The sequence below is a fragment of the Triplophysa rosa genome, linkage group LG22 (genome assembly GCF_024868665.1).
Source record: "Triplophysa rosa linkage group LG22, Trosa_1v2, whole genome shotgun sequence".
Taxonomy (NCBI): Eukaryota; Metazoa; Chordata; class Actinopteri; order Cypriniformes; family Nemacheilidae; genus Triplophysa; species Triplophysa rosa.
The window spans coordinates 8913880-8940596 of NC_079911.1; the positions used below are offsets into that span (position 1 = coordinate 8913880).

Sequence of the window (26717 nt, forward strand, 5' to 3'; positions counted from 1 at the left end):
AGAGTGAGCAGATCCACAGTTTTATACAAAGTAAAACCCCTTCAGGCCCTGCAGAGATTCAGCCGCTGTCTGTTGGGAATCACTTCATTTTTATCTCTTACTCTGCTCCTTTTAACATTAATGTCCTGTGGGCCCTTTTTCCACACACATCATTCCAGCAGAATATGAAACATTGTAAGAAAAAGGCGTTAGAGAGACACTAAGGCGGATTTATGTTGGTAGATTTCTTTTTGTTGTTTGCCTCTCACTGCAGTACACAAAACAACGGTGCACTCGCTAAATGTGCGTGAATTAGAATTGGACTTCCATTTGATATTTCATTTGAAAGTCCAGCCCCGTGATACTTCAACATAATGTTGAAAAACCGAATGCCACAGTTGTATTTATGTCAGAATGTCTTTATTCTCTAGGAAGCCATTCAAACAGACAAAACAATTGCAAGTAAACAAAGCTGGAGTGACGGCTTCATTTAAAACACTTCTAGTGGTCGTTGTGGGAATAATTCCCTTTTTTAGGCTATGACACATTGCTGCACAAGAAAAATCAGTCTTTAGTTCTTTGCGAAAGCAAAATGACCCCATCAAAGACACTCCCCAAAATAACCCGAGCACACTAATAACTTCATCTGAAGAATGCATGACTCACTACCTCAAGGTGTTCTTTCTTTGAGACTACATACATTTGAGACTGTAGCTCATTATAATACCATTTTGTAATGCACTTTTATTGCAAGCATTGAAAAGCATATTCTGAACTTTTAGCAGGAACAATAATGACTAGAATGTCTTGATGAAGCTAAAGCAATGAAATGCATGTTTATGATTGGATTTCAAAGAAAAGTGTTTTAAAGAGGTTTTATAACAATTACTTTACTTTGGTCCATTACCTTCGTGTTAAACGCAACCTCGAGATATCCAAACATTCGCTTTTATTACCATTAGAGAGCAGTACCTCCTGATAGTTATGTACAAAATATCACAAAGAAGATACGGTCATTTTCACTCCTAAACAGAATCTTCAGATCTGACACATTCATTTAAAGTAAAACATATAAACAAAATAAATTATTGTTTTTTAACAAATGCAGCACCACATTAATAATAATATGAATGCCATAATTGTGTCCATTCTACATGCTTTAAATAAATACTTTATAATGTTCAGGGTTCACAATCTTATTTACAAATTTACTCAAATGCACTGTGGTTTCTCATAATCCATCCAAGTCTGAGTATCTTCTGTATTGGTAGCGTCCATACCACAAAGACATTTAAATTCGTCTTCTGTCTTGTTGTAACATAAGTTTAACTCAGAGGGGCAGACAGACCCTTAGATGGTTTCAAGAGTATCGTTGTTGTATTTAAGGACCCTCGGTGTTCCATCAAAGTTCATTTGGTCTTCAAGCTAAGAGAGAAATTAAAACACATGATTAGGTTTAGCAAAAAAGGGAACAGGAAGCAAAAACATTTATTAAACCATTTTAGCATAAAAAAATCTTGGAGAGTGTTCCTTATTTGAACATTGTGAAGGGGTTTTTCTTTGGAGAGGATAATGTCATCATCCACCACTTTTATCCTTTATAGACGTCCAGTGGAGTTTTATGTTTTTGTTACAGTGGCGTAACTTTGTTTAGAAAAGTGGTGGGGACAGATATGACAAAAACAATACTTTAATAAATTGTTTCTGTAATAACTAATTGGGAATATTTATCATATATAGTGGGCGGTCCGTCCATTGGCTACTCCGCTTTTCGACTTCAGCTCTCAAAGTATGTGGTTCCCAAACTGTCATTTCGAGTTACCCTCGCAGATAATATGTACGGATGATAAGGGACGGATAGTATGCATTTTTGGCGTGCTGTCCCGAGGAGAGGGTTCCGAGCTTGGTAGTTTCTCCGAACTCGGAGCGCCTGCCCCTTGTCCGGGGAGAGGGCCCCGGGCCCGGTATGTGCCCGGACTTGGGTCGTTCCCCCCATTATGCTGCGGTAAACACGGGCTGATGGTGAGGAGTTGGGGTGGAGGAGGGATGCTGTGAAAAATGTAGAGAGAATGAGGGTAAGGCATCTTGTCTATTTGTAGGGTTTTTTTCCTGAGCTAAAAGGATGATTGGTGAGATTGGTTATAGGAAAGCCAGCCCGGTTAATTATTTAATTGGTGAGATTGATCATAGCAAACCAGCCGGGTTAGTTATCTGCATGTGCTCCTCCCGAACTTTGTTAATGAAACATAATTTGGGGAAGGTCACTTGGCTGTTGCGGTGCATTACACTTAAAAACAGTTTATTCCTATGACTAAAAATGTACCTTGTTCATTGGTTTAGGCGTTTTTGTGCTTGCAAAGGCAAATTTAGCTAAAAACGTTGGCAAAACATTGATAAATGGCTCCCCTAACCCCGCCGCTAAACCTCGTGTCACAGGGGAAAAGTCAAGTCATAAGAAAAATAGGAAAATAGGAATTCACACGAATGAGCCACCTTGTAAAATAGGTATGAATTCCCATCAGATTGCGTTGATATATATTTATACATATGAAAGATATCGCGTATTTAAATACATTAGATTGAAAGTTGTGCTGGGTGACACGAAAAAAGGGGGAAATTCGTGTCAGTAAACACAAATTCCTGTGAGACTGTGTTGAGATAGGAGACGGTAGGTAATACAGTCAAATAACTGTATGCTTTTTATCTGTTTTAACTTCAAAAGTGTAAACAAATTCTTAAGACTCCACTGTAGATGTGACTGCTGTGCATTTACACAGTGTAGAACGGTCCCCCAGAACCTTGGTATTTTTGACACCCACACTTATGATGCCAAACCCCTGCTCTGATCGTCGTCCTTGTGTGTCTGTTGTAGAGTCATTTGCATGCCTATGAACACATCACGCAGGGTGTGAGGGTGGAATAATGTTGCCACGCTCAACTCCGTGACAGCTCGGACACGCCTTGCGGTTCCAATCACGCGTTTTACTTTCACTCATTCATCTCCACTTCATTAACATTCCACCCAGCCCTGAACGCTACGCTCTGACCTTGCCTGCTCGTATTCAGCCTCCGCATGGACTGCGTCCAGTACGGTACCGTCAGGACATGGTCCAGTCAGGCGGAATATTGATTCAGGGCAGATATTGATCGCATCTACAACACTCCATTAGCTTCTCTCATGAACACAACTCAAGGCAACAACTTTTGCCTGCTGTTATGTGTATTACGGCACGATTAAATACAGTAACATTATTTATATTAAAGTTAATATTAGCTGAGACACATGTTAAGGTTTTGTTGGTGGTTGGTAGGTTATGATGTTTTAAAATGTTAGGATTTAGATGGCCCTGTGTAGACATACAGATTCAAGCTACGTGTGGATTGTCAAATTATGTTGATTTATAGTTTGCTTTTCACCCTTTTCACTGCATGTACTGTGTTGAGTGGGACAGAATGACTGATACTCACTTGTTCTGGTGTTTGGAGCCTTGCAGATGTGCATGGTATTGTGCTACAGAGTTGAGTGTGACATGGCAGACGTCACATGTGTGACTCCGCTTCAGGCCTAAGAACACACACATCGATCAGACTTTGTATTAACCAACAATACAATCAATAAATTATCTCATGCTATAAATAATGTCCTGTGTAGATACCTAGAATAGATACCTAGTATATCTTTATCTTTAATGTACCATATATTTTTTATGTTCAAATATTTCACGAGGTAAATTTTGCATGCAATTTAAGCACTTTATAAAGTATATTTCAGAAATCTTAAAACAGTATCATGTTGATAAATGTCATGAAACCTTTGCATTTTTTTATTTATTTATTTAAGAATTTCTACTACAGATTAATTAATTTATTCATTCATTCTTTCATTGCAGTTCAGTTGAGAATGAATTAAATGATCATCATTCAAAATAATGAGAAGTACAAAAAATAATTTCCTTTAGTTAGTGTGAAATAACATAAAAATGTCTAAAATACTGTTTTACAAACAGTTTTCAGTTTCTTTAGGCAATATATAATATATAAAAAAAATATTGCTGCTGTCTCCACATCAAATCTCCAAATTTTGTGCTTTTCATTTTTGCCACAAATCATTATTATAATATCTGACCAATATAAAATATTAAAAAGTGCTTGTCAACTTGGACAACACAGTATTTAATAATTGAAAAAGTAAAGTGTTTTTTCCTTTTCTTGAAAACAGTAAATTTGGACGTCTGAGGTCTCAAAATAAAATAAAATAATACAAAATAAAATAATATCGCTGTTGTATTATTGCTCCTGACATATCATTTATTGCTCCCTGAACTCTCTGTAAGTCGCTTTGGATAAAAGCGTCTGCTAAATGGCTAAATGTAAATTACTAAATATAAATGTTGTCCTTCTAAAATCTCCATATTTCGTGATTTTTATTTTTTGCCACAAATCATAATCAGCCATTTTTGTTTGTCACTTCAAACATCTAACCAATAAAAAGTATTAAAAGTGCTTGTCAACTTTGATAACAGTATTTAATCATTGAAAAGTTTGTTCACTTTCTGAAAAACAGCAAATTTGGACATCTGAGGTTTCGGAAGTACAGCGGCGATATCTATAATATAATATATATTTATATAATAATATAATATAATATGTTATATTATATGTTATATATGTTATATATTATATGTGTCTGAACATGAAACCATCAAGCCATGTGGTTTGCTATAAGATGATGGCTGGTGCTAAATGACCTTTGCATACTGTATGCTACATGACCCTTAAAAGCCGCCACAAGCACCTCCTCTGTTTACTGAGAAAATCCTTTGTTATTCAAGTCAATACGCGGCACAAAAGTCCAGAGATCAGGCCAGATAATGAACAGAGTCTCATCCAGGTGCATCATCAATACCATTTACCGTGGATCTATATTTAATCAAAACTCCAGATTACATTTACCTAAACTCCGCAACGAAAGCAGCGCCTCTCATTTCCTTCATATTGCCTGCTTTTGGGATGATTAAATGAAATAAATAACAGAAGGAGCTGTGAAACATACAGATAAGTGGCTTCCTCCCACAGTTCCCTCCTCCCACACCAAATCTGTTTTCCACCTCCAACTAGGACAGGACAGTAAATTATAAGCATGCGGGAAGTTTCCTGTCCGACTGGAATGCTGTAATTCACTTTGTTTTAGAAATGGTGGGGATAGTTGTAGACAGCGGGATTATGACATCGCAATATTGCGACCATTGAGCTCATGAATTATTATTAGGTTTAGGTTCTGTTTTGATAGATTAATAGTCGTATTATGATGTCTTGACCTGAGGATCATAGGAAAAATTACAATTTAGTCTAATCTAGTCTAATCTAGATCTTATCTTATCTTATTTTATTTTATTGCAACTGGCCCATCGTTTTTTGTCAATGGATAAATTCATGGCTCAGGAATGTTTTCACATACAGTATATTAAACTGATTACGGCTTTCAGTTGAGTTTACTACATCAGGGGAATGTAAACGTGTTTAAATTGCTTAACATTAATGAAATAACTGTGTCACAGTTCAAATATATTTACTAGTAGCTAGCGTAAATAGCAGGTCACTTTTCTAATGTGTGTTAATGTATGACTATAAATTCACAGCATTACGTGATACCCGTATTATCATAACAAGCACATGACAGAATTCAATTCAGAGAGTGCTTGTATTGTTACTGTAAAGTGCAGTATAAGAAAGGCTTGATGAAACCCGCAGCAGTGAGTCACATTTATGAGTCACAAGCGTGACGTGAGGGACGAGAGACGTTTCACTCTCAATCTAAATTCACTATTCGCCCCAACCGGCAGCTGGTAAACACCTCCCACGAAATAGATCTTCTCCTTCCGCACGTCAAAACTCAAACAAGGCGCCTTTGTTGTCTGAAACCTCCGCCGTTGTTGGTTTGCTTGGTGAGCAAACATCTTTCGCTCGAAGCAGTTCTTTGTCGCATTGTTAATTACCTATTGATAAGTGCCTCCAATGAAAGCTCTTTAGCTATCTGCTGAATAATGCAAATCTTTAATGAAATGTCTACTCGTGAAAAGACTCTAAAGACTATTAAAATGCCTCCACTGAGGCCTGTTAAACAGCCAATGGTCAATGCTAAAATGTTGTTTATGAGACATTACCGCAAATTGGTGAAAACAAAAGCCGTTCCGGTTGAACGTAGTTTTTGATAATGCTTACTTGTTTTGTTTGTTCAGCTCATGGCGAGTTAACACGTACCGTTCAGTTCCTCTCCGTTCTCCAGATTCTTGCCCAGCTGAGCGAGGAGGTTTGCTTGGGCTGCGTTTTTCTTGTGCTTCTTGCCGTCGTAGTGTTGTCTGGCCATGCCGGGGTTGTTGAACCAGGCTTTGCACATCTGGCAGTAGCGATGTGAGAGTCTGCCCTGCCTGGAAGGACATCCTGAGGAGACTTCAGTCACCATATGCTCTGAACTAGATGTCACCTCTACAGGAAAGGATAACATGATATCTATGTAATGTACTGTACAAGCATTACATGTGATTAGATAAGATAATAACGTAATGCTTCAATGCCATTTAACGTCCATTTATACTAAAAATGATACTGTGAATGTAACCAGGGGTGTCGGTAGGGGTGGGCTAAGGGGGCTGAAGCTCCAAATGTTTTCAGTAAGTCCCGAATGTTTTTATTACCATGCCCTGTACGAATTAAATAGGGACCATTCACATTTTGCGTCTTTTACGTGCAAATTTGTTATTTTGATTGTATGTAGGCGAGTGGCAATAGAGAGCGATGCGGTCTCGGTGCACATGTGATACGACACGCTCTTTCTCACGATTATAATTAAAATTAAAATAAAAAATTTGGGATCACTTTCAGGCCAAATTTTGCTAGCTGATGAATGATAAAAACTGATTCATGCTACTAACTAAAATTACGGAAACAATTTACTGTAAATATACTTAAAACTAGGGCTGTCAAACGATTAATCACATAATCGTTTTGTGTTAATTTTGTTTTTATAAACACAAAAACATACATGTATATACAGGTAGGTAAGAAAAATATCAACTTAACAATTGTTTATATATAATTTCAGTTTTTGGTAAATATAAATAAATACATCTAAATATTTTCTAAATATATGTGTATGTTTTTATAAATACAAAATTAATATGCACAGTACACAAATTCTATATGCGATTAATCGTGATTAATCGTTTGACAGCCCTACTTAAAATATAAATAGAACTTACAAAAAATATACTTAAAGTATAAAATTAATGAACTCTTGTTGTTACGACTTACTCTTACACAACATGAATGTATGGATTCAAGAAGACCAACCAACATAATCTCACAGGAATTATACAAGGTCGGTAATTCGTATGAATCTGTATACTATCTTATTCGTACGGTTTAGCTGGTTTGCAACATAGAAACCAACAATTCACTGTAAAATTGCCTGAGAAGAAACATGGATATTTGAAGAAACAGCACCTGCATTTTTTTACATTATTTACCCATATCCAGGCAACAGCAGCAGGTGTGTGACAGCATTAATAAAACACATCAGATTTTCGCAGACATGCGTATGTGATTAAATTGGCATATTTTGCCAGCGGTCTGTCTCTGTCATAGCATGGTGTACAGCCTCGTGTCATTTTAGTTATTCTCCGGTAAAGAGCGCAAATTCGGAACACAGAACGTTCCCCGCGGCTGGATCTTAATAAGATGCGTTCTGAATCTCATGACATTAATATGATGAATAAATGAATGTGAGGTAATCTGTCTTCCACTAGAAGATATAAGCTCCTGTTTTTTTTACTATTACTGAAAAATGCATGTTTTATCCTATCATATTCTAAAATGATTAAATACAAGTACAAAAGAGACTAGATTTGAACTATCACACTTTATAATAAATATACAAAAGGAATCATGAATGCACATACAGGGGCTATTGGCTCTTACGGTTTCGGAGACTGAAAATATCAGGATAGATGACACTGGCAGCTCTACAAGTGTATTTATAGTAGGTATCAAAATAACCAGATACTATGATGCAACCTTTTTTCTTCTTCCTAATGTTTCATGTTTCATCCAATTCTCTGAGGTGTATGAACGGAAGGGCTGTTTTGATTATAACACATAATCAGAGTGTGATATGAAAAATTATAGCGTGACAAATATATTCAACAAACAGGGTCGCTTGTAGTTGTGTTGCCCTCCTGACAGGTGTCAAAGGCAAAGTTGTGTATTCAAGAATCATCAAGGAGATGAGAGACTCCTTATGTTTAACATGTACCTTATGCATTTGGCAAACACTTCTGTCTAAAACACTTTACTGTTTACTGTTTACTTTACTGTGCATTTAAACTATATTTATATTATAATTTATATTTTAAAAACTTTAACTTTAGCTATTATATTTTGGAAGATCTATTGACAGAATTGCAGTATAATATACATGTCTTCAGAGGTGTATAAAAGACCTTACAAAATGAAGTGTTATGATTTTTTTTATTACCTTAAGGTCTTTGCACATACAGTTCGAAATTTGCGTCCAAAATTTTTGCACGTTAAAGGGGTCATATGGCGCGAACACGTGTTTTTCTGTGTCTTTGGTGTGTTATAAATTGCCCATGCAACTTATCAGACACGTAAAATTGCAAAAATGAAAGTGTCGTAACAAAAGATGCATTCTATCTAAAAGCGAATGCTCACCCAGTCCTGCCTGAAACGCCTCGTGTAACCACCCCCCCACAAATCTATGTCATTTCGTGGCTTCAGATTCTGTAAGTATATTTTCATTGTAAAAGACTTTGTTACGGACTAACGCGAGTTGAGTTTGTCGTGTGTTTGTAGCGCATGATGTTTCTTTGTGTGATCTGCAAATGCAGACACACGCGCAACGTGAAAAAAGACAACATAAATCCTACTAATCAGTAATTAAGTTCCAACTAGAGGCAATCTTGTTTATAGTGGGGTTTATTGTCTTTGTTGAGTCGCGACGAGACATGGCGTAACACTGGTTGATCACTAACGGCAAATCTTTATAACGTCATATATAAAAGGTAAAACAGTTAGCTATTGTTTTTAACTATCTAACATAATATATTTTTTAAAAACCTTACCAATCCTTTACATCCTGCACAAGTCGCGCTGGCAAAGTTGATGTATCGGCTTGATCATCTTCATTTTCCGGATCAGATTCGGGCTCGAATTGATAAGGAAAGTACCGATGACATTTTATCACCTGTCAGTACAATTGCTTGGGAACATGATGTTCCGAATATGGTAAGAGACGTTACATATCCGTCACACGCTTGCAGTATTCGACCAATCACTACGCACTGGTTAACTGGCCAATCATAGCACACCTCGCTTTTCAGAGCAATGAGCTTTGTAAAAAATCCGCGCGTTTCAGAGAGGCGGGGCAAAGAGGAGATACAAACATGCACGGTATGTGAAAATACAGCGTTTTTGAACCTTTAATCGTGTACACACATTGCATTACATCTAAAATAAACGATAATATTCGTTTTAGCCCTGTCATATCACCCCTTTAAAAAATAAATACAACCTCATGTTGTTTCAATCATTTACACACTGCCTCCGATATTTTCGTCCGTCATAAAAAACTCGGACCAGAATTTATTTCAGCATTTTTCGTTTCCGTCGCAAGCATTTTGGGAGGTGTTTTGACAATTCAGAGCCACTGTACATGCGAGCGCCAAAATCAAGGACGGCGTCTGAGTCCACTACGTCTCGCAGCTCAAAGTACAGTATGAGAAACAAAGTGCAGATTACAAAGACATAGAATATAAAGAGAGAGTGTGGCCGATGAGCAGATGATTGCGGAACAGCTTGATAACAGGATAGTATGTACTGATTTTCTAGCCACGGTGCCAAACGCAAGAAGACCATACTGTACCTCAACATTTGGGTAACATTAACAAAATCCGAAAAAAACGCATACGAAAATCGGACTGTATTTGCAAAGACCTTTAGAATGAGCTATTTCTATCTACATACACCGTGGTTCCCCTTGCATGGAATTACGCATGTTGTTTCTACAGTAGCCCTTAACGGACAAACTGCTCTGCAGAGCGCGTAAATACGTTATCTCCTTCAGCAATGAAGCGAATATGTGACAACATCTTAGTCCTGTGTCAGCCACCATAGTGCTTTGAAAGAGAGGGGGGAGGGTTGCCACTATGCCACTAAATATCATACACTGTACCTTTAAAATATACTTTAGATGTATAAAGTCTAAAGGCTATTTTTTTCTCAGTTGCTAAAGTAATGCTTTCCCAGTTGAGTTGTAAAGTTGTCCTCCATCAGTCAGCTTAACATACTAAAAAAACAACAGCAGCGCTTTTACTTCTGTTTCAGCGTGTTTCCCCGTTGCTGTCGTTCTGGATTGTCATCCTAATGTGCTTTCCATTTTTTTCCTTTTTGGGTCATTTCACACCCTCAGGTGTTTTGGCCACGCCCGGTTGTGCACACTAAGTGAGTTAGATGATGTGTTGTTCCACATAACAACCGCTGCTCTTATCGTTAACAAGCCAAGGGCAACATTCTTGAGAACACCAGCCTCTGTATAATACACTCACGTCTTAATGCTGATATATTACAAATAAACAACAATTTGTCATTTTTCAACTAGATTTTTAGCCTTTCTGACAAAAATGTGATTGGTGCTTGCCTGTGCAAAACTCACGGTTGTGAGTGCCACAGAGCTGCTTTCTTGCTTTGAACTGACACTAGCAAGGTCATGGGTTTAATTCCCAGGCAATGCACATACGAATATTATGTATGCACTGTGAGTTGCTTTGGATAAAAGCATCTGCCAAACATATAAATGTAAATGTTGGAGGCGGTTGCAAAGGTCTTTTGGGTAGTTTTTAGTATGCTACTACAGTGGCTGTGAGAGTGTTCTGAGTGGGTGCAAAAGCATTGCTATCATATGATCATATCATATATATTGACAAAAAGCACACAGTATTGCATAGGCTATAATAATTACAGCTTATATTGTTAAACTTAAAGAAATTTAAAAAATTAAAATTCTGTCATCATGACTTAAAAATCTGAATAAATTTATTTGTTCTGATGAACACAGAGAAAGATATTTAGAAGAATGCTTGTAACCAAACAGTTCCTGGTCACCATTGACTACCATAGTAGGAAAAATGACTTAGGAAAAACTGTTTGCTTTCCTACATTCTTCAAAATATCTTCTTTTGTATTCAACAGAACGAAATGTATAAAGCAAATTTTCCTACTATGGGAGTCAATGTTGGCCAAAAACTGTTTGGTTGCGAGCATTCTTCCAAATATCTTTCTCTGTGTTCATCATAACAAAGACATTTATACAGATTTGGAACAACTTGAGGATGAGTAAATGAAGCCAGAATTTCATTTTTGGGTGAACTGTTCCTTTAAACTGTACTTTATAATAAATAATAATTCATTCATTCATGCTCAAATTGTTTAATAGCCTGAAGTCTATACATGGCTAAACAGGTCGATTCCTTCCTCAATGGCTGCTTTAGACGTCATGTGTGTGTAAAACTCATTTAAAAATGACTACAGATCTAGGAACAGGTTTGACCCTTTAAATTTGGTGATGTAGTCATCTTGAATCTGATTTCGGATCACCACCTCCTACCTTTAGATATGATGGCAGGTGGCTCCCCCAGCAGTAGTCTCAATCTCTTGGCGTGGATCTTGCCCTGGTAGTGCGACTGGGCCACGACAGCTGAAGTGAACGACATATTGCACAGCGTGCAACATTTGTTCTTATCCACGTCTCCCTCTGAACTTCCCTGGACGACACAGAGGCAGACATACAGCGCTGATGTCCTATAACAAGGACCATTTGTCACATAATAGTCCAGATGAAGAATGTGAGAAGACAATTTGTTGAATTTTGTTTGTTAAAAAGAATGTATAAAATTTGATGATCAAGTTGGCATTTGTGTCAAGTTTTGGACACAGATCAGTATTTAGTGTTCAAGTAGCAGCATACATATCAGAATACACTTCGGGGTCCTGATCAACCTGCATTTATTCTGCAATAACAACCGGACAGTTGTATATGATCCCTTAAATAATTACTGTTACCCAAGGTTTAAAATGGCCCTAGAATAACAATTGCTATAAAAAATGATTGAAGATCCATCAGCTTTTCAGCTCAATAATGTTTCTCCACCATATCTGTTTCGATTTCGCTAAATTCATTCTTTGACATTCCAAACGGCCTACAGCACATTCAGTCAACACCCTGAGCATTAAGAACATGGCAAGGTCAATGTCATGAAATAAACATCCAGACCTCAAAGCCACCTAGCAGTTCGGCTTAGTTGTATTGTATCGCTGAGTCTAAACATCTGAAAAAAAGATCCTGTAACACCCTGATTGAATTTCTGAGCCTTGTACACAATAATAATATTCACAACAATTGACAAACATAACTAAACCTCTAGAGACAAAGCTCAGACAGACGTAAACCTGAGAAGACCACACACAGCGGATGCCAGCTCAAGCTAAAGCAATACATTTGGGATCTACATTTGGGATCTGGAATTGGGTAAAACCCAGGTGCACACAAGGATTGCAATTAACTAGAAAAAATACAAGACTCTGTCATGCCATATGCGGCCCAAAAGATCCCCCATCTCTGAGCTTCTGACTTTCCCTCAGAATGCCTGTAATTAAATTGCTGGATAAGGTCCAGAATGCTCTGAGTTCTGAGACTCATGATGGTGTCTCTGGCACATGACTCTCACAGACCACCACATACTGTGGTCATGATACAAGCAGCATGGGGAGGTCTGACAGATAGAAACTAGGAGCTGAAGATGGGACAGAAATCGTACAAAAGATGTGGATAATAAGATGAATGTGCATAAACTAAGGCAGCTGTGCATGTGGTGAGTAACCTGGCTTATGTAAAAGAGATCTGTCATCATTTACTCACCCTCTTGTCATTTCAAAGCTGTATGCAGAACACAGAAGAAGATATTTTGAAGAATGTTGGACGGCGGTACCCAACGACTTGCATTGGTACAATAGAAGTCAATGGGTACCGCTTTTGTTCGGTTACCAACATTCTTCAAAATATCTACTTTTGTGTTCTTCACATGAAAACAGGTTTTTATTTTTTGATGAAGTATCTCTTTAAAGTGACAGTTCACCCAAAATTTTTGCTAAGATTCTTCTGTACTGTTCTACTGAAGAAAAATGTCCTCTTGAATGACATGAGGATGAGTAAATTAGCAGCAAATTGTCATTTTGGGGTGATCTATCGCTTTATGCCTTAAAGGAACAAATCACTCTCAACTGAAATGCTCCAATGTTTTGTGCAGCACAAAATGAGAATTCAATTCTGCCGATGCATTTCATAACATAAAAACCTGATTTTCTTCTTTCTGTCAACTCTTCCTTTAGTTATGTTCTGCTTTTCATTCCCTTTGGTAGATAAGTGTCAGCTTCGTGTCCGAAAGAGTGACAAAACATCCATTCTACTGTAGTTGGAAAAAGTTCTATAGTTTATAACAGCATTATACAACCTCTTGACCTTCTGCAGTCCAGATCACAGACCTTCACAAGCCATGTGTGACACAAAGTGACAGCTTGTCAAGTGCAAGCCGTAACAAAATGGATTGGGTCATTCTTTATACTTGGAAAAGCCTGACTTCATCCCAACATCCCAATAACAGCCCGAAATGTGAGTGACACAAGACCGGACAGAAGTGATCAGCCCAGATGAGCAGCCCATCCCTGTCAATCAATAAGCTGTTGACATAAAACCGTTTTTCTCGGATAGCTACATCAGGACTCCTCAGTGCAGTAATGAAACTGTCTGCTTCAATTTTCAAGATGGACAGGGGTTTGGAATTGGTGATGATATTTTTTATGTAATCTAGTTCTGCGTCTTCTTTCGACATGTGAGACTTTCATACAGAACAGATGTATTTGTTTGAGTTTTAAGAAACTTACATTGTCTGTCCGGAGCTTCTTTGCAGGACAGCCCCCATCCGCCGGGTGTAACATGTGATACAGCCGAACCTTGTTTGCATGCTTTCGACTCTGCAAGGAAAGAAAAGTGGACAATACTGTATGTGATGGTTTCCCAAAAAGCCTTTTTTATTCAGTGTAGACAGAAAACAGAACTCGCCATTGATTATTAAACTAAGCGATGTCAGGCCCCGAACAATTTTCATCAGAGCTATGGGAACAAGATTATGGACCACTGCTCTCATTTCTCAAAGCTGGATATGCCCCAGCGTATCCTGAATGATTGTTCTGCTGGGTGGATAAAGGTCCATATTGATTGTTGTGTAACAGACAAAAGCCCAGCCATATGAAAAGCACAAAGGCACAAGAGAAGTAATTCTTACTGAAAGCAACTTATTCCATTTTCACCCAAAAGCCATGTGAAGCAGCATAAAGTAAAATGCTTAAGGGATAATTCGCCCAAAAATGAAAATTCTTGCATCATTTATTCACCCATACCTGTATGACAAAACCATTGAGACATTTCACAAAATATCTTCTATTGTGTTCTACACAAGTAAGAGACACATACAGGGCCCTATCATACACTCGGCGCAATGCGGTGCCAGGCGTGACTCAAGTGTTTTTTGCTAGTTTCAGCCAGACGCAGTTATCATTTTCACGTCCTGAGCCATGTCGTTTAAATAGCAAATGCATTTGCACCCATTTGTGCGTGCGTCCATGGGTGTGCTGGTCTGAAAACGAGGTGTGTTCTATTTTAAGGCAACTGAAATAGACTGCGCCATTGACCGACTGAAACCTGGTCTAAAGTCAATGGTGCAATGTTTTTTTTGTTATTTAAAGAGCGTATTAGTATCATGAACCTACAGGCATGTGCTCAGCGGGACGCGCAGCAGCACACAATAATGCCAAATATAAAAAATAAATGGATTACAATGAAAAAGATTATGATCGTGTACATCCGGATTTTAGTCGTATAGATTGTCTGCTCACACGCTTTAACCCCGTGCACAACCAGATGCGTTTCCTCTCTGGAGAAGCTTCCAGTCTTTGCTCTTGCAAATTCCACCATGTAAATAGTGAATCCGCCAGGGTGCAAGCGCAACTGGTTCTTGGGAGATGAGACTCCGATTTGCCCAAAACTCACCCATGAGTCATTAAGAGAATAGGAACAACCCTTTCAGACCATGAACTGGGTGCGCCGACCTATCCTTTTAATAAAGAATTGTAATAGGATTTACTTCTTTTATTAATGAAATCATGAAACACCGTGCACATTTTCTGCGTCTATGGTTTAGAAATATAAAAACGAGAGTCCCCAACTAGAGTCCTCCCAGTGAGCCATTTCCAGCACTGATTATAAAAGAATATTAGGGAATCTAAATTATAAGAGAACACAACAGAAAAACGACAAAAGAAAATAAAAAATGATCACTAAAGTAGTCGAACAACAACTTGTGCGCTAATTTACATTTTCTAAAATCAAATGATAGTTGTGTTCACAACAGAACAGCATTTAAAGGTCCGATGTGTAATTTTTTGGAGGATCTATTGACATAAACGCAATATAATACACATAACTATGTCTTCAGAGGTGTATAAAGACATTACATAATGAAGCGTTATGTTTTTATGACCTTAGAATGAGCTATTTCTATCTACATACACCGCGGGTCCCCTTACATGGAATTCTCCATGTTGTTTCTACAGTAGCCCTAAATGGACAAACTGCTCTACAGTGCGCGTTTCGTATATACGTTTTCTCCTTCGTCAAAGAAGTGAAAATGCGACGACATCTATGTCCTGTGAGAGCACCCGGTCCCGCACAAACCGGCTGAAGGACAGCTTTTTTCCTCAGGTTATTAGACTGCTCAACATCAAAAACTGACACACTCCACACGCTAACACTTCTTTTTACCATGCACTACAGTTTCATGGACTATAATGCATCATGCGTTGCACCTAATGCAATAGCCATCCATTACCATATTAGCATACCTATATCTGTACTATATGAACTATATGGTTGATCCTTTATACATACACGTTCATGAGTACACCTGCATATTTAATGTGTATGTTCAACGTCTAAATGTATATATCTTGTGTATATTGTATATTGTCTATTTTGTACAGTCTATTTATACTTTGCACTGTTTGTCTGCACAACATACTGTCACGTACAATACAAGTGTGTATAGTCATGCAGTTGTTTGTCATACAGTTGTCTGTCCAACTGCATTCTACTTTGTATGAGTTTGAGTTTGATTTGAGATGCTGCTAAAAGCTTCACATTGCTCCTTTAAATCAATTGTTTTTAAAACACATTCTTTACTTAGCTATTGAATCTTTCACATCAGGTTTAACATTTTCAGAAACAACAACATTCATTTCCTGTATTAAAATCATACAATTATGTAAATTATGACCAAGTTCTTATTTTAGGGTGAGCTTAAAGGGCTGGTCGTAAATATTTCAAGGGTAAAGCATTCTATATTAGGCAAGCAATTTTTGTATCATCTGCTCTGATCTATTGATATTCCTCTGGCAACTTTGTCCTATTTTCACATCTATGAGGTGCTTCAAATCAGAGCAGCAATGTGCAAATTGATCTGAGACTGTCTTGATCCCTACAAATTGTCACTCAACTGTACTACAATAATAATAATAATAATAACTTTATTTTCTATAGTGCCTTTAAAGTGCATCTCAAAGCGCTTTACATGTAAAATTCAGTACAAAAACAATCCACAGTTGTGAAATTGACTAATAAAAATAAAAACATACAAATATAAAATACAAAAATCAAGTAAAAGCTATCATAAATAAATGTTTTAAGACGAGATTTAAAAGTGCTAAGAGATTTAGACTGCCTTATCTCATTCGGCAAAGCATTCCATAATTTTGGAGCTAAAGAAGAGAAAGCCCTATCACCCATTGATCTCAACCGGGTTGATGGAATAGTTAAAAGACCAGTTTCGGATGAGCGAAGGTCACGCACTGGAGTATAGGGAATTAAAAGCTCAGATAGATATTGAGGTCCCAACCCATGCAAAGACTTGTAAGTAAGCATTAAGATTTTAAAATCAACCCTAAACCTAACAGGGAGCCTAACGTCTACTACAGACGGTTTCAAAGCAACAACATAAAGTTGCACGCTTTTGTGGCCTAAACTTAACTTCTTTTACACATCCGCATATGACAGAGTCCCTGCAGATTATTTCTGAAAACAAGCAAAAGAATAACAAGTAAATTACATTAGCTATCAAGTTAAGAGTATGTCTAGCCAGTATTATTTTGGGTTACCAGTAGAAGAACCGCTACTTGGCTAAAGTTACACGACCCATTCAACAAATAGTTTAAAATAAAATATTATTTCATATTAATATAACTAAAATATAAATAGTTATATTATTAGCCACTAGCCAGACGATCAACAAACACAAACCGGATGTTAACTTCGGGCCAGCAGCGTGCGTCTGATGAAACCGTATATATAAAAATTGTATTTCCTAAAAATCGTTACGATGCCGTAACATGGCGTATCACGATTTGATTTCAAACATGAATAATTTAAGCAATTATTTTTAAACGAGATTTCAAGTGATTAGAACCATTGCAGACTATATGTGGGCGTGCCCAACAACACCTTGTATTTGCATAAAGTTTGACCTTATAAAATGCTAAGCGACTGCTTTTGGGAATGAAGACAGCTGAGCTCACAAGTGTAGGCGGGATGGAGAAGCTAATCCTAGCCGTAAGCAATTTTCTAAATGTAAATGTTTCTGGCCACATACATGGAACATGTGAAAAATTACGCATGGAAAATCACGTCCAAGTCATGGCAAGTCTGAATGTTCTCAAAAACACAACATTTAGTACATAAACAGGCCGCAACATCCCAGTTCGGCGGTTCTGGCAAATATTTCGCATTGGCTTTAATCGTCTGTTCTCTTTGATAAGTGATTCAGGCAAGGCCAACGTTGACTTTGTTCCTTCTTGTAAGCTGATTCTCCTCAGCAGGGTGGTGGTGCGGGGATGGGTCTCATTAAATGCATGACCACACAGTCTCATCGCTCTGCCTCCTGCAAACTTCTACCGTCCTCATTACCGCACCAACCAGCTGACAATAACAACCCTTCACCTCAGGGCTTGTTTTCTAAATTCTGAGAGGAAGCGAATTCCACAGTTAAAGAGAAGAAACCAAAAGCAACGCTGAGCAGATGTGTCACTCCATTGACTTTATTGGAGAACATGTGGATTATGATTTGTAGTTAGAAACATCTATCTACTGTATATAATAAAAATCTGTAAGACGACAGAGCGACGGCTGGGTTATTGAAAGTAAAAATCGCATTCATTTTTGTCCACGGAGAAGTTTATTGTTAGCAATTATAATGCGTATAAATGAATATGATCTATGAGGTTGTTAACCCATAATTATATTCCTGTATACTGTAAACTAACTTATATACCAATAATCTTGCATGACCACACCAAGCACGAGAAGGTCAGATAAAATCTGATCCTCTCGTGTGAAAGTTTCATCATTTATAAGAGATATTGTGTTAAAGATCAGTCTGGGATTGGGTTTACAAGCTAACAGCTGGTTGTCAGCCAGCCCAGGCGTCGACCGCATGGTTCCGTTTCCTCAGGAGATGGAAGAGAGAGGCGGATTTAAGATGCAATAATTAAAACATCTCCATTCAAGATGTAATGACATATAAGATGCGTCCCATATTTGCAGACTTTTGTAGTATAAACAGTATGATTGGTGTGTTTACACTGAAAAGGCAAAAACATTCAAATGCATTTAATGCATTAGAGTGTATTAAATGAAAAAACAAAATAGTGAATGTTGGATACCGTTGTGGCACTCAACAGTCATTGCCTACCTTATACAGAAGAAGGGGCGGGGCCAAACAAGGTAAAGAAAGTGGCAAAACCAACACAATCTCACGAGAATTCGTAATTTTTTTTAATTGGCTATTTGTATAAATGCGTACAATTTTATTCAAACCTTGTAGTACGATTTTCTTTAGCACCAGTGCCAGTTAGGTTAAGGGGTGGGTGAGGGGAGGGGCTTCAGTGTTGCTTTTTTTCTAATAATCGTACAGTTGGGCAAAACATCACATGCATCTGAAATGTCTAAACTATAAAACAACAACAACAACAACATAGGTTGGTTGGTAAAATTGTGTATGGTGAATAAAATGAATGAGACACGGTTGGATTTGTCTGAGACCTCTGTTAAAACCATTTACTTTTTTAACCACTGAGAATTTGAACTCCAAAAATCACAAACGCAAACATCCAGTGCAAAGTAATCGTCTGACCTGGATTACGGCATTGAAAATTGACAGGAATAATCTGGTTCCTGTCGAGCAGCAGCGAAAAATTGGAGAGTTTAAAACGACAAAATGTTTAAAACGACAAAATGCTGACAGCGTGCCACTAGCGATCCATACGTGTCCTGATAATGACTTCTCCTGATGGGGTCTGTACATGGGTGAACCATTAACTGAAGCGAATAAATAAAAGCCATTAGCTCTTATAATATGTACTAAAACGCTCGCACAAAGATGGCAATTTGTGTTACATTCATGCTCGGTCAGCATATTATTCAAGTTTGAAATGGTTGTAAAGATGCACGCCGATTAGTCATGTGACTATAACAGTTAAAGTGTGTTTGAAAGCAATGGCAGTCACTTTCCTGCATCAATGCCCAGTCAGTCAATGACTTGCAGCATTTTTACAGTTTTTACAGTTACTAACATGTCAGACAGGATTTCAAGGTAGGTAGAATGTCACGTTGATTGATCTAGATTCTAGAACATGGGTTTTTAAACTTTATGATGCCAAGGACCCCCAAATAAGATGAACCTATTGTGAGAGACCCCCTTTCTTAAATACATATGAATCTATATGTTTTATGTATAAAGACACATTTAAACATTGTTATGTAAATTATAAATGTGATGATATAAAGACAACATTTTGTTTCCAGACATAAATAATTGGCTATACTTGTTGGATGTATGTAACCCTGAAGAGACGTTTTCAATTCAAATGTATTTGTACTGAAGCAACTTTCACTTTGAGTGTGAAAAAAGTAGTATAGTGAGAAAAACTCAGTAGAAAGATACAAATATAAACAATTCTGGAAACTATGCATGTAGGGGAAAATCTGATAAACACTTAAAGGTCCAATGTCTAATTTTGTGGAGTATCTACTGACAAAAATACAGTAATATAGATAACTAACTATGTCTTCAGAGGTGTATAAAGACATTACATAATGAAGCGTTGTGTTTTTATTATCTATAAAATTAGCTATTTCTATCTACACCGCGAGTCCCATTACATGTAATTCACCATATTGTTTCTACAGTAGCCCTAAATGAACAAACTGCTCTACAGAGCGTGTTTTGTAAATACGTTATCTCCTTCGGCAAAGAAGCGAAAACGCAATGACATCTTTGTCCTGTGAGACCCGCCGTAGTGCTCCAATAGGGAGGGCTGAAGTGAGCCCTTGGACAGACAGGTTGCAATTCGCAACCTCACCGCTAGATGCCGCTAAAATCTACACATTGCTACTTTAAAGAATGAAACAATAACAATGTTCAGTAGACTACTACTTTACAGTTAGTAGTCTACTTCACATAGACTTTACACTGCTTTATCTTTTTCCCTGAAATTGTCTGGGGACACCTTGAAACCTTCTGGAGTTGGTCTCTGGACGCCAGTTTGAAAACCTCTGATCTAGAACGTCACGTGTAATACCATTAAAAGTAGTAATTGTCTCATAATTTGAAACAAAAAGGGCAATTACACCTAAGTTTACTTCTTTCAACTACCCATCAGTTTTGTTTCTTCAATCAACCACAAATCACACCACATGCACAGAATTGTGGGATATGAAGGATGAATGAAGAATACATCTATAGAAAATGCCTTGGTAGATGCCTTCATATACTCCCTGTAATGATTGCGAATTACAATTTCGTTGATTTTAAACACAGCAGTGGTTTTAAAAAACAGCAGGCAGAATTTATATTTTCATAGCATTGACCTACTCGCACACCCAGATTGATATTATCAGAAATACTTTTAATGTACGTACATGCCGCGGTTGATGATGGGTGAAACTTCACACCCCTTTTTAAATTGCATATGAATATTAGCTGCCAAAATCTAATTAACCTACTTATCTGGCCTCATTTAAGAAAGTGCGCAGCAGACCGGAGAAAATTATTGACAGCAGATCAAATTAACGTGTATCAGTGAATGTTTATGCATGGTGCGAGTGTTACTCACCTCATAGTGGGCGACTCTCTGTGACTCAGAGATAAGCTGAGCGCTGCACACTCTGCAGTAGCTGTCAGTGAAGAGCCCTGCATCCACCTCTGTAGACTTCATCTAAACAAGAACATTTTGAGCGTTCATGTGATGAATTTAACAATTAACCATTTTAATCAATCATTCATTAAGGGCACTTGAACTAGATGATAATAGAGAACATTGAGTCAAATATCAATTTCAAATATTTTAACTTTGTATATTTTTTTATAATTTATCATTACAGACTTTTTTATTGTCTCCTGATTCCACAATTATAAAATAAGCAAAGCACAAACCAAGGATACCCCATTCATGTCATATCTGATAATTAACGCTTTCTTCTTTTGGGTAATTAAACAATAATCTATGTCTACATCAGTCATGTAAGATTTCATCTGCGTGACATTTTGGGTTTATCATACAGTGACATTCTGTCTGGAAACTGATGAAATCTTTGACATTTGGATTTGTCTTAAAGAGAGGAATGTTTTGGGGGGGTAATGATACTGACAAGAGAATATAAATCTGGCACCGTTATGCGACTAAGAGGTACCACGCTGGAGGAGAAATAAATGTTGGAGTTCTTTTTTATGCTGATCTGGGACCAGCTGACACCAACATATCCTGACCTTTGATATAGCAGTGTGTAAAACTGATTTAAGAGTAAGGGGAGTTTGATAATGAAGAAAAAGTAATCCATACGCTTTGTCTTCTGTCTAAGGCTTCTATCTTCGTCACACAAAACACGAAAGTGGATCAAATCTGGCAACATTTTGACAAGTGAGTGACTGATATTAACTCTCTTAAAGCCGCTTGAAAAAAACAAATATGGACACCAAATGAGGCTGGACTACTTATAAAATTATTTTTCTTTTAAAATGATAATAATTCTGTAATTTTACTGCCTTTCTGTGGTTTGATGGAGTTTTAGTAATTTCCAACATTCTGAAAGAGCATCATGGGAGATATTGCTCGAGATTCTAGAGGCCCAGATCTGAGGAAGAAACTGTTTAGGGCTCATTTTTGATTCAAGGGCATTGCCAACTAAATCTGAATTATGATAAAAGAGTTTTACATCTCCGTACAAAAACATGGGTTGTTTTCAAACACTTTCTTCTCACCCTAGGGGTCACTTCAAACCAACTGCAAATACAAACCTATTGAGTTGTTTACAGACAGATGTTTCAGAATACTTTTAAGTCACCGTGTCTGTGATCCTCTGATACCCCCAAAACTAAATTACACCCTCCAGCAACACTCTTACTTTGCTACGAAAGGTTTTTAATAGAATAACATGTTTGGTTCCCAAAAGAGCCCTTAAATTTACTGTAACTCATGATACATTTTAAAGGGGTGATATGACGGGGCTAAAACGAATATTATTGTGTGTTTTAGGTGTAATGTGTATACACGATTTAAGGTTCAAAAACGCTGTATTTTCCACATACCGTGCATGTTTGTATCTCCTCTTTGCCCCGCCTCTCTGAAACGCGCAGATTTTTTACAAAACTCATCACTCTGAAAAGCGAGGTGTGCTATGATTGGCCAGTTCACCAGTGCGTAGTGATTGGTCAAATACTGAAAGCGTGTGACTGAAATGTGACGCCTCTTACCATATTTGGAACATCAGGTTCCAAAGCCATTGCACTGACAGGTACGCCCACCTTACTTGCGTATACATTTGGGCGGTCTTAGTCAACTCATACCACGAACTGATGTAGATTTGTGGGGGTGTGATTACACGAGGCGTTTCAGGCAGGTCTGGGTGAGTATTCGCTTTTAGATAGAATGCATCTTTTGTTCCGACACTTTCATTTTTGCAATTTTATGTGTTTGATACATGCATGGGCAACTTATAACACACCAAAGACACAGAAAAACACGTATTCACACCATATGACCGCTTTAATAGTCTAAAAATATTTTTCCACAACAACTTACTTTTTGTAAAACAGAAAGGTTCTTCGGGTGTTGATTTAAGTTCATTACTTTTACATAAGAAAATGAAAAGTCGGCACACCAAAGCTCCAAAAATATCAAATTTTATAATAGACTTTTTCAAAATGTATTTTAAATCTATTTAAAAATGTATATTTTTGGAGCTTTGGTGTGGCGACTTTTCATACATTTTTCTGACATGATTTGTTTTGCTTGAGCACCCATTTCAAGTCGATGTGCGTGCTTTTGTTGTATTTTGTTATTTTTACATAAAATAAGCCATCTATCATTTTTAAAAACGTGACATTCACACTTAACACATACAATTTTTACATGTAAAATAAACCATCCGTCATCTATCAAAAAAACCTTCTGTACCAAAAACTCAGCTTCCTCAATAATAAATAACTACTGTAAATAATTAAATTATGGATTGAATTGAAGCAATTGCCACCACAAAAGCTCTTCTAAATGAGAATCAATGGGTGAAATGTAGTTCAGAAACCTTTCCTTCAGATGCGCATGACTACAGCAGCTTGTAAAATCAACTGGGAATTACACCATGATTGATCCAACAAGTGAAGGACTGGCTCAATATATACTGTATGATATAGGTATACAACAGATGTCACTTGCTCTAAAGCTTTATGCTTTTGTAAAATCTGTCATCCAAATGTCCAAATCTTGTGTGGCACAGAATCTACAGCATGAAGGAAATTGTTTGAATGTGATTTTTCTTGAAAAGATGTTATCAGAGACAGTCCTGTTAATCATGTCAGTGAAAGCTTCATCTAATAAAGCAGATGAGCATAACATTCTTCTTTCATGTGAGGAGAAGTGATTGCTTGTCTTGCGTATGCCCCACAACCAAATATTGATTTTTATTGTGGTGAGCTCAAGTTAGAAAAACACAATTAATATCACCGAGGGGCACAAGTTAGCCTGTGTCTCCTTTTAATTTTCCATAAGAAGCATTTTTTTAGGATGTGGACAGGTCAACAAAACTTATGAAGAGTAAAGTTTCGTAATCAGAAAAGTGCAGCCTTGCAAGAATATTGCTTATAAGTAAACTCTGGAGTGTTTTAACTTACGGAGAAGTGAAAGTATGTTGACTGTGGAAAAATAGAACACAAACACACCTTTTGTTACATGTATGATATTTCACTTTGAAAAGCATTGTATACCTAAACATTTGTTAAACCTATAGTTACAGTAATGTGAAGCCTTGTTTGTTATATCATAAAAACCTTTTATATTGGTTTGTAAGAATTATCCAGTTCAGCAATACCTGGATCCAGTGGTACACATTTACAATATTATAGATTAATTTATTAATTTAGATCAAGATTTATAACTTGAAATGGCATTTGTTTGTAAATTACTCTCTGGTAGGAAGGAAGGAAGGAAGGAAGGAAGGAAGGAAGGAAGGAAGGAAGGAAGGAAGGAAGGAAGGAAGGAAGGAAGAAAGAAAGAAAGAAAGAAAGAAAGAAAGAAAGAAAGAAAGAAAGAAAGAAAGAAAGAAAGAAAGAAAGAAAGAAAGAAAGAAAGAAAGAAAGAAAGAAAGAAAGAAAGAAAGAAAGAAAGAAAGAAAGAAAGAAAGAAAGAAAGAAAGAAAGAAAACGGAACTTGTATCTCGTATCTGTACTTGTACGCCACTTGCAATTTATCATTTAGCTCGTTTGAGTTCATGCTTTTTAAAGAATGAGAAATGATGGGTGGTGAAAAGAAACGCTTACTTGTAATTCCAGACTGTAGCCCTGGTGCGAGTGATGGGGATGCAGAGTGAGATGAGGGGAGAGTGTAAAGTCCATTGAGAGTGATGTTAAATGATGCTGAGACGTGCTGCTACTGCATCCACATCCGCTATTCACGTGCACGTTAAACGAGGAGTCTCCGCCCCGCGACGCGCTCATTGGCTGCTGTCTCCACAAACAAACAACACCAACTACACGCTTTGGTTGAATTAAAAGTATTAAACATGTAATTTACTTGATCACTAATGAAGGATGTTAAAGCTTCTAAGTAATATATAACGCAATTAAAGACTCTATCTGCACACGAAAAATGTTGATCACAGCAACAGATTTGTTTTTTTGTTTTAAGTGTTAACAAACAATTTTCGTTGAAAACTCGGCGTTATGAGGTAATCATTTCTGAATGAGCAACGACTTTACATCTTGGCCAATATAAAAAGCCCATTTTATAAAACGTTGCAGACAATTATTTAAAAAGGAATTCAGTATTGTGATTTTATAATGCCACTATTAATCAACATATATGTTGGTTTTAGATATAGTTATATAGTATTTATTAATTTGTTCACTGTCTTTAATCGAAATGTTTTAAAAACTCATGAGCAGCTCATAAGATAAACTGGAATGCCCTCTATTGGGAACCTGTGTTAAGTGCATGGATGGAGATTCAATTCAATTGAAATCAAATGTATTTACATAGGGCATTTTTAGAATGTTGCATTGTCTCAAGTCAGTTTTACAAGAAAATAAAGCAATCTCAAAACAACAAGAAATTAATAGATTATGGGACATTTAGTTAATTAATGTGAGAACATCATATTAAACCAGAATTTCGTGTCTTTACCGCCTACATGGAAGGGAAAAAAGAGCGCTGAAATACACTTAAATAGTTAAAGTGCTCTATTTTCAAACCCTAATTTTGAACTTAAGATAAACATAAGAAGATCTAAGTGTACTCAACTGTGCTATTTTGAGACACCTTGAATCGAAGACTACATTATTAGTAGCCTATATTAAGTACAACCTAATGTGTGAAGACAGAGCAGTTTAAGTATGCTTATTGAAGTGTACTAAGTTTATTTAAATAAAGTGTATTTTAGTGCACTTTTTTTAGGTGTAAGAGAAAGAACAGGAATAGAGAATTTGCATAAACAAGAGTGTATCGTGTAAAATGTGCAGTATTAAGAAAAAGTGAAGTAGCGAAGTCTTTAAGATTGTAGATTATTATAATAAAAGCTATATTAACAGATTGCGCATAACCTTAAGATAAAGTAATGTCAGCAGTCTCGGAGTGAACAAGTCAACACAAAACCAAAACTCCAATGATATATAAATGGACAAAAAAAACCTGGTGAGAAACCAGATCATCGAAACAGTCGTCAGTAAGAATGCCTTAAGTATAGGCCATACATTATATTGACATACGTCAAATAATGCATTCGTGACATTGATGTGTTTATAAGGCTTTCTGTATAAAGGTCAAGCCCTAAATACTGAAAAATGATAGATTTATCATCTTTGCGGTTAATATTTTGGCATTGCTTAAAAAACAGAACATTCATAATTCCAATCAAGCTGTTTTTATTTTAGTCATTTTTCTCACTGTGAATCATCATCAGGGAGTTGGCCGTTCCGAAACTATAGAAGAAACTGCTGGAGCAAATTTGTTAAAAA

General features: G+C 37.0%; 1 protein-coding gene across 5 annotated transcripts; it reads right to left on the reverse strand.

The window, feature by feature from the left end:
• Nucleotides 1–393: 393 nt before the first annotated feature.
• On the reverse strand, nt 394–25236 carry LOC130545658 (zinc finger matrin-type protein 4-like). 5 transcript variants are annotated; one of them, XM_057320295.1, is made up of 8 exons: nt 25026–25236; nt 24381–24401; nt 21328–21429; nt 13993–14082; nt 11660–11816; nt 6241–6465; nt 3448–3544; nt 394–1404 (listed from the first exon to the last, which is right to left on the reverse strand). In XM_057320295.1, the coding sequence occupies exons 1-8, from the start codon at nt 25200–25202 to the stop codon at nt 1389–1391; spliced, it is 885 nt and encodes a 294-aa protein (XP_057176278.1). In that variant the 5' UTR covers nt 25203–25236; the 3' UTR covers nt 394–1388. The 5 variants fall into 5 exon arrangements, with proteins under 5 accessions (XP_057176278.1, XP_057176273.1, XP_057176277.1 ...); XM_057320290.1 differs by lacking the exon at nt 394–1404 and adding an exon at nt 1411–2028; XM_057320294.1 differs by lacking the exon at nt 394–1404 and adding an exon at nt 1411–2028 and having other exon boundaries at nt 11660–11853; nt 25026–25098.
• Between the last annotated feature and the right edge of the window lie 1481 nt (nt 25237–26717).